Raw genomic sequence first — 8625 nt, 5'->3', positions numbered from 1 at the left:
GAGGTTTTGGAGGACCCAAGACTAACTGTTGGAGGTTTTGGAGGACCTGAGGAGACCAGCTGCTGGAGGTTTTGGAGGACATGCTGTCCCATTGCTCTCATTGAGGATTGATGGAGCTGTTCTACATTCCTGGATCTTCTCTAGACGGGACCAGATGTTCTAAATCCTGTAGATACTTTTCTACATTGATGGAGTTTTTCCAGATGTTCAAGCTGCTCATATCAGAGGCACTAATGCACCCCCATACCATCAGAGAGGCAGTCATTTTACATGTAAGCTGCTAACAGGCTGGATGGTCCTTGTTTAGTCCAGAGGATGTGATGTCCGTGTTTTCCAAACAGAACATTTGGTCCCGTCTGACCTCAGAACAGTTCTGGACCTTATTTATGGATAAATGAGCTCTGGTCCAGAGAAGACGGCAGCGGTTCTGTGAGACACGTTACCTCCAAACTCAGAATGAGTTCATCAATTTATGAAACTGGTCCAATTTCTTAAATGGATTAACTGAATTTGCAAATATTTACGTTTTGTTTTAATTTACGTTCCACACAACATCTCAGCTTTTTCCTCGCCGAGGTTTCATCAGACGCCGGTGGAATTTTATGGCACAAAACTCGAACAAGGAACTAAGTGAACGACGGCCTCTAAAAATAAAAATATCCCACTGAGACGGGATAAAAAAAAAAAAAAAGAAATGTACCTTTGAAGCCAAAGGGGGTGGGGTCACTTTTGACCGAGTGGCGTTTGGAGGCGTGCTCCGGGCTCAGAGCTGAGCCGTCAGGAGGAGGAGGAGGAGAAGGAGGAGGAGGAGGAGGAGGAGAGAGAAGTCAGGGAGGAAAGAAAGTTTTTTTTTTAATTAGACACAAAGAAATATGAATATTTGTTTAAAAAAACTTTAACTTTATGTTGACGGAACCCTGAAACAGAAGCCATGCTTCACTTTGAGCACCAGGTGGCAGCATTTCTCCAAAATGGACTCAAATCAAACCTGAAACTTCCAGGTTTTATGACTTAAAGGGACAGTTCAGCTCTCTGTGAACAATAAACATCATACCTGCAGCAGATAGCTTTCTGAACCGCCTAAATTAGGATTAAAAAAACGAAAGGAAATCTGCTGTAAACCTCGTAAGCTTGCTGAGGTTTCCTCACGTTACCTTTGGGACTCTTCAGATTGCTGAAACCCTGCAAAGTAAAACGCTTTTTAGCCACCGAGGACCTGTCGGTGGTCGGGCTGGTCACGGCGTCGTCTAGAGGAAAAAAATGGTTTGAAATGAGAAGCGGGAGGGGAGGAAACAGGAACCGGAGCCGTGGAGGTGAAGGTGATGGAGACAAGAGAAGTTTGGGTTATGAAGGGTCGACGGCGGCGGCAGGAACCAAAGAGGAGCGTTTGTTTTATTCACCTTTGTGTTTGGGTGAAGAACAGGACGTGGGGTCAGATGGCTCCGCCTTCTTCTCCTCCTGCTTCTTCTGGTTCTTCTGATTGTTGCCGCGGAAGGGGCTGGAGGAGACCAGAGCGGGAGAACTTTAAGTTTTATTCCTACACTTTCGTCCGCCTCGCGCGAGAAGCGACACCGACCTGAGGGAGGCGGAGCCGCCGTTGCTGGCGGGATTCGAAGAGTCCGAGCTTTTCTGCTGGCTGGCGTCTGAAACAGGAAGTGGTGACGAGCTGCTATGCCGAACAAAAAGACGAGAAGAATAAATAAATAAAAAGCAAGCCTACCTCTGTACGCTTTGAGCTGCTGCGTCAGGACTTTGCGGATCTCCTTCACCCACTCGGTTTTAATCTCCGACGTCGGAGCCTAGAAGGAAAAGGCCGTTTTAGCTGATTTTTAAAAAATAAACTTTAGTTTTTAAAAGAAATGAAGCTACCTGCACTATAAACACTTCTTCTCTGGAGTTGCACCAGATCTCGAACTTCTTGTTGTCTCCCTTGGCGTTCTCCGTGATGCCGACGGCGCTCATCTGAACCAACGAGAACGTTTGTTTGTTAGGAGCGCGGGAAAACGTCACGCTGCCGCCTTCGAACTTTGACCTTGAGCTCACGTTCAGGGAGTGCTTGAAGCTGTAGGACGGCGCCTTCTCGTAGCCCTCGCCGTTCTCCTCCCTCCTCTTGCAGAACAGCAGCGCCTTCTCGTGCAGGAACAGGTGCCTCTGCATGGGCTTGAAGCGGGCCAGGTCCTTCACCTTGGCGTGGCCCTTCTTGTGCTCCGTCCACACGCTGAAGGAGCCCTGCATCAGCAGGCGGCCGAGGTCCGACAGGTTCCCCTGCTCAGGAAACAACACGGCTGATAACCTTCACCTACTTCTGCGATCGTTGTGCTCCTTCAGAATAAAGGTGCAACGACTTCTGTTTAAAGTTTAATATTTTTCATCCGTCTAGAAACACACGAATAATCCATTCAAACTTTAATCTCTTTAAAACACTTTCATTCTTTTATTTCTGTCAGGTTTTAGCTAGCCTATGATACTTTGAGCTAGCGATTTACTAATCAATAGCTAGAATTTAGCTATTTTACTTTTAGCTGGACTTTTGAAATATTTAGCTAGCTTTTTGCTACTTTTAGCTAGCCTTTCACTACTTTGAACTGGCATTTTTATACGTTAGCTTATAGCAGAAATGTAGAAAAATTAGGTTTTTAGCTAGCGTTTTGCTTCTTTTAGTTTTTAGCTGGCATTTTGAAACATTTAGTTAACTTTTAGCTCCTTTAAGCTAGTTTTTGATACTTTGAGTTAGTGTTTTGCTAATAAATAGCTAGATATTAACTATTTTACTTTAAGCTGGCCTTTTCAAATATTTAGTTAGCTTTTAGCTACTTTTAGCTGGCATTTTGAAACATTTATTTAACTTTTAGCTCATTTAAGCTAGTTTTTTGATACTTTGAGTTAGTGATACTTTGAGTTAGTGTTTTGCTAATAAATAGCTAGATCTTAACTATTTTACTTTAAGATGGCCTTTTCAAATATTTAATTAGCTTTTAGCTACTTTTAGCTAGCCTTTTAATATGGTGAGTTAGTGTTTTGCTACTTTGAACTAGCATTTTGATATTCTAGCTTTTATCTAGAATTTAGCTAATTGTCTTTTAGCTAGCATTTTAGCTTTTAGTTGACCTTTTGAAACATTTAACTATGCTTCCGATACTTTTAGCTTCAAGCTAGTTTTTTACGTTTAGTTCAAATTAGCATGTTTTAGCTTTTAGTTAACCTTTTAGCTAGCCTTCTGATACTCTAAGCTAATGCTTTACTACTTTAAGTAGCATTTTCATATTCTAGCTTTTAGCAGAAATGTAGAAAACTTTGGCTTTTAGCTATCATTTTGCTTCTTGTAGCTTGTAATTGAGTTTTTGAAACACTTAACTATCCTTTTGCTATTTTTAGCTTCAAGCTAAAGCTTGTCTTAGCTTTTAGTTAGCCTTTTGCTACCCCGAGTTAGCGTTTTTCTACTTTGAACTAGCATTTTGCTATTCTAGCTTTTAGCAAAAATGTATTTAAGACTTTATTCATCCCACAATTGGGATTTTGCTTTATTATTTAATTTAGCTAACTTTTGTATTTAGTTAGCTACTTTTAGCTAGCCTTTTGCTATTCTGAGTAAATGTTTAAATATATGTTGTTGCTAGGGTTTAGCTATTTTGAGGTTTTTAATAAAAACTTTAGTTAATTTGAGTTTTTAGTTAGCACTTTGCTTCTTTCAGCTTTTGCTTTTTTGAGCATTTTAGCTAGCATTTAGCTTCTGTTAACTTTGCTAGCTCAGTTTCTTATTTTACATCTAACTTCGGTTGTTCAGCTCTCAGCATTCACATCTTGAGATTTTCTTGCGTTTTGGCAGTTGAATGTCATGAAACCTTCGATGTTGGAGGTTGAATCGCCGTTTCGTTCCGTACTTTGACCAACCTCATATCCTGTGATGGCGATGAGGTGCATGGAGTCGTTGACGGCCTTCAGGATGCCCAGGATGGAGGAGAGCGCCTCCTGGAGGTCTTCACAGCCGTCGCAGCCCTTACTGTACTTCAACAGCTCCTGCAACGAGGAGAAAGGAGCCGTAAAAGTTTCTTTAAGCTCGTTTTTTAAAATAACTGGGTAAAGGAGTTTAAAAAAAACAAACGAACAACGACCGACTTTAAGCAGCAGCTGGTATTTGGTGATTCTCTGGACGGGTTTAAGGAGGTAGGAGTCCAAACCAAGTTTATGTTCCAGCTTCTTCTGGCACTCCTGGGTTTGATAAACAAAAAACAGCTAAGATCCCTGAAAGTGGCCGAAGCTTCTTAGGTGTGAAACTGATGCTGACCTGAAAGAAGGCGCAGTCGGAGCACTGCCGCCACAAACTCTCGGAGCGAGGTTTATTCTGGCAGTACGCCTCGTAGATCTGCAGGTCCTCCATCTGCAGAGAAACGAGCAAAGGTCATTTCAGTCGGAGACATCTCGTGGAGGTGACTGTTCGTTTTGTTGCGAGCATACCCGCTCTAAAAAGCAGCGGCCCACGAGTTCTGGGCAGTCGGTGTATTCCTCGAGCTCCTTTAGGAACGTCCTAAAACAGGAGAAAACAAAACTCCACTCAAAAACTCCAGAAAACAACAAAACTGAACAGAACTAGAGAAACATCAGTTCCTGTGAGAACGCAGCATGCTGAACGATTTCAGCTGACATCAGCTGAAGAAGCTGACACCAGCTGAAAGCGTTTCACATCCAGACTGTTAATGTGAGCTGAATTTGAACAGCTGACATTTGCTGAAAGCTGGACAATAAAAGCTGAAATCAGCAGAAATGACTAGAATAAGCTTAAATAGACAAAGAGAAGCTGACTAGATCACAAAAATATGAATAAATAAAAGAAATTGAAAAGAACAGAAAAAGCTGTAATTAGCAAAAAAAAAAAAAATGTAGCTGAAAAAGCTGAAATTAGCAGATAAACTGCCGAAATTAACAGAATGAGCTGAAATAGGCAAAGAGAGGCTGAATAGGCAACAAAAACCTGAAATTAGTAAAAAAGAAATTGAAAAGAGCAGAAAAAAGCTGAAATTGGCACCAAAAAAGTAGCCAAAAAATCTGAAATCAGCAGAAAACAACTGCAGATATGAACAGAATAAGCTGAAATAGGAAAAGAGAAGCAGAATAGATATCAAAAATCTGAAAACAGTATAAAAAAAACTGAATAGAGCAGAAAAAAACTGAAATTATATGAAAAAAGTAGCCAAAAAAGCTGAAATCAGCAGAAATATGCTGAGGAGATAAACAAGTTTAAATTATTTGAGAGAATTACAAAAAGCTAAAATTAGCAACAAAAAAAAAAGCTAAAATGTCTAAAACTTGCACAAAAACTAGCTGAAAAAAGCAGATTTTTTTACTTTATTAGAAGAAAGAAGCAAAAAGTAGATGAAAAATGCTGAAAGGAACATAAAATAGCTAAAAGTAAATGAAATAAACTTAACAGCACAAAACAGATAAAATATGCTGAAAATCAGGTGAAAGTAGCTGAAAATGCACAAAAAGCTGAAAAGTTCACATAAAAGCTTAAATTAACTGAAAAGTAGCCAAAAGGATGAAATTAGTAGTAGCTGAGAAATCAAAAAAGCTGAACTTAGCCAAAATAAGCTGAAAGAAGCACAAAAAAGTTGAAATGAGCAGTAAAAGTTTGCAAACAGCTAAAGGGTTTGAAGGATGTGAAGACAGCTCCATTCATTTTCAATGAGAAAAACATGGCTAAATATTTCTACAAATAAAAATTGTACAAAAACCAAAATTCACAGGAAAGTCCTGAATGAGCTCAACGTTTTGAGACATGATTTTTAAAAATAAAACAAAAACTGTGGAACGAGGTACGAGCTGAAAAACATACGTTAAAAAAAAAAAGGATCTGAATAATAGGAATGATTGAGAAACGTTCAGACAATAAACAGACCAAATGAAGGAAGTGCACCTTTTATGAAACTGGTAGATCTCAAACATGTTTCCAAACAGGATGTCCTTCTTGCTGAGCAGGGTGCTGGGGATGAGGTGAGCCATGGCGGGGTTGTCCATCTCTGCCGCGTAGCCCTGAAGTTCAACGGCAACATCAGCAATTGAACAAAACCAACAACCTGTTGAGGAATGGACCGGAAGCAGCCCCACCTCCAGAACGCACAGAAGCTCCTCCACGTACGCTCTCTCCGTCTCCAGCAGCTCGTTCATCACATGACTGGAAACCAGACAAAGACCTCACTTTAACGGACCCGTTGATCCGGCAGAAGATCCTTCAGAGCATTAGCGTTCTGATCCGCGGTTCTCAGGAGGAACACTTACCGCCGAAGGACTGCCAGGTTCTCCTCCTCTTCTGACAGAGAGGCGTGTCTCGTGCCACCGTTGTGGATGGGGAACTCCAACTGGAAACATCTCAACAATTGTTAATCTCATCCAACGTTATACAGACAGAAAGAAGAACAACTGTATCGTGTGCGTCGCATCGTACGCCCACAATACGAATCAGAGGTTATGGCCCGAACAAGCAAAGGCCTTGTCTTGAATTTGACCTTCATTAATGACCTTGACTTTGGGGTGATGAGAAAGGCATGCGACGCTTCCATCTAGTCGTGATGCATACGTATCAGGTTTCATTAAATTATATTTAGCCGATCAGAAATAATGGTGCCGGTTAAGAGAAAGTTTATGGAAGTACATACGGAGACTATACCGTAATATGACGGTAATACGTAACGCCTTTTTGATGGGCGTACGAAAATAAAATTAAAATCTGGATTTTACCTTTCTGCAGAGGGCACTGTCCGCCGAGTGTCTCCTCTCTTTTCTCTCTGGATCTAGAGTCAAAACGATCACCTTTAGTCTTCCCCGTCTTAAAATTCGTGATGCGCGTATTTTGAACTCAGACGTTGATGGATTGAGTCTTACTCGGAGAGGAAAGCGGAGACTTGACCTCCGGCCTCGGCGCTACCGGCTGGACCGGTCTCGTCTGTTTGGCGGCGAGCTTCTTCAGGCTGACTCGCCTTTTCTCGAACATCTCCTGGACGGAGCTTTGCTTCTGGAAAACTTTGTCCATCAGGTCCTGGTGGAGGATGGAGGACACATGTCGTTGGAAACGTGTACCAAAAGCAGATTTAATTAAGTCTGTTGAAAGTTTGGCGTCTGACCCTGAGCTGAGGATTGAGCACCGCCTCGTACTGACAGCAGATGGCGCTGTGGTCCGCGAGGGTGTGGAGAGCTGCGGTGTCCAGGTATCGCTCCAGCTCCTGCAGGGCTGCTTCGGCTCCATCCTGAGACTGACAACGGTCCACTGGTTGGTTCGCCAACAGGAAGATACCGTCCTCGCACCACTGGGACACCTGCAGAGAAAACATTTCTCAATACTCGAGGCTCTAAAAGGGACCTCCTTCCTGGATGGGACTCCTACCTTCTCCAAAGCGTGGTGGAGTTCCATGGCTCTGAGCAGGAGGCTCTTCTTGCTCGTCAGAGTGGAGCTGATCTCCTCACACACACCTCTCAGCTCGCTGCACTTCGGCCTGATGGAGTCCTCGGCGTAGTGGGAGTTTTCTATGAGCATGTCACCTTCACTGGCCAAGGTCAGGGCACGGTCTACCAAGTCCTGTCCAAACACAAAAGACATATCTGATCTTTAGACCAGAGTATCAAACAACCTGAAGTCATGAGCCGACCAAGTACTGGCTAAAAACACTAAATGAACTCGTTCTTTTTTGTGGCAATCATAACTATGAAAACATGCTTTCTAGTGTTCAGTGTAGGAAAATGCCAGTACACACAATAGATACTATTTTTTCCAGGTCTTATTGGATCAGATCTTACGCAGGCTTTGTCCTCGTGGCTGCTGAGCTCTCGGAGGACGTGCTCCGCGTGGGCGGGGCTTATGCTGACTTCAGAGAACTCCGATAACCGCTCGAACGTCACGTCGAGCTGGCCGCGCACCTGGAGAGCACAAAGATGTTGAGCGTCTGATTATTGGACGCAGGACGAACACAGTCATTGATTTCCTCAGCTCGAGCCAACTAACTTCACGGAAGTGCTTTTCAAAATGTCTCAGCTGCAGACACTGCTCCAGCTTGGTGCGGTGACGTTCCCAGAAGTCGTCAAATGCCGTCTCCGTTTCATCCAGCTGACCTAGGAGTCTGAGAGGGGGGTGAAGAGGTTTATTTGTTTTATTTTTTATCAAGGGGTTTGTTTTTGTCTCGTTTTGTACCTCTGCACAGTAGACAAGTTCTCCAGTTCATCTTGCGTCATGTTGTACATAGGATCCGTCTCCAGAGGCTCGTTTATGTATGCTAACAGGCGTTTTCCTTGGGACAGCGCCACCTGCAGGTCCTCCTGAAGATTTAATAAATCAGTTTAGCTTCTTTAAAGGGATCTCCGATTATGTGCAGACATTGGCCTTAATATGTTATTTCTTTGTTCCACTAAAAGTTGTTGTTTGTGATGTGAAAAATAATAATTACTTGAAAACTTGTTAAAATTTTCAACTAGCGACGTCACCATTATTTTACTGGCCCAATGCATTCTGGGGCGATGATGTACATCGGTTGCACTGGAGACTAAATTACAAGGAGTTAAGCCTAAAAAGTTCAACTTGTGATATTTATTTAGCTCTGGAGCTAACAACATATATAATTAGCTCTGGAGCTAACAACA

General features: G+C 42.5%; 1 protein-coding gene across 1 annotated transcript in view; it reads right to left on the bottom strand.

Annotated features, from left to right (window-relative positions):
- mcf2la (mcf.2 cell line derived transforming sequence-like a) overlaps positions 1-8625 on the bottom strand; it is a 49049-nt gene that overhangs the window by 3214 nt on the left and 37210 nt on the right. Inside the window, exons 8-28 of the mRNA XM_037696562.1 lie at positions 8180-8304; positions 7994-8108; positions 7789-7908; positions 7379-7570; positions 7119-7310; positions 6880-7033; positions 6736-6788; positions 6277-6356; positions 6106-6172; positions 5915-6030; positions 4456-4525; positions 4286-4378; positions 4117-4209; positions 3892-4017; positions 2044-2265; positions 1870-1962; positions 1721-1799; positions 1577-1643; positions 1401-1498; positions 1155-1247; positions 701-769 (exon numbers count right to left, since the gene is read on the bottom strand). Of these exons, the coding sequence (XP_037552490.1) occupies positions 701-769; positions 1155-1247; positions 1401-1498; positions 1577-1643; positions 1721-1799; positions 1870-1962; positions 2044-2265; positions 3892-4017; positions 4117-4209; positions 4286-4378; positions 4456-4525; positions 5915-6030; positions 6106-6172; positions 6277-6356; positions 6736-6788; positions 6880-7033; positions 7119-7310; positions 7379-7570; positions 7789-7908; positions 7994-8108; positions 8180-8304 (2317 nt within the window). The remainder of the gene's footprint in view (positions 1-700; positions 770-1154; positions 1248-1400; positions 1499-1576; positions 1644-1720; positions 1800-1869; positions 1963-2043; positions 2266-3891; positions 4018-4116; positions 4210-4285; positions 4379-4455; positions 4526-5914; positions 6031-6105; positions 6173-6276; positions 6357-6735; positions 6789-6879; positions 7034-7118; positions 7311-7378; positions 7571-7788; positions 7909-7993; positions 8109-8179; positions 8305-8625) is intronic.

The sequence above is a fragment of the Nematolebias whitei genome, chromosome 23, assembly GCF_014905685.2.
Source record: "Nematolebias whitei isolate Nwh7 chromosome 23, NemWhi1, whole genome shotgun sequence".
In the NCBI taxonomy this organism is placed as follows: Eukaryota; Metazoa; Chordata; class Actinopteri; order Cyprinodontiformes; family Rivulidae; genus Nematolebias; species Nematolebias whitei.
This window is presented reverse-complemented; position numbering and strand designations above follow the sequence as displayed.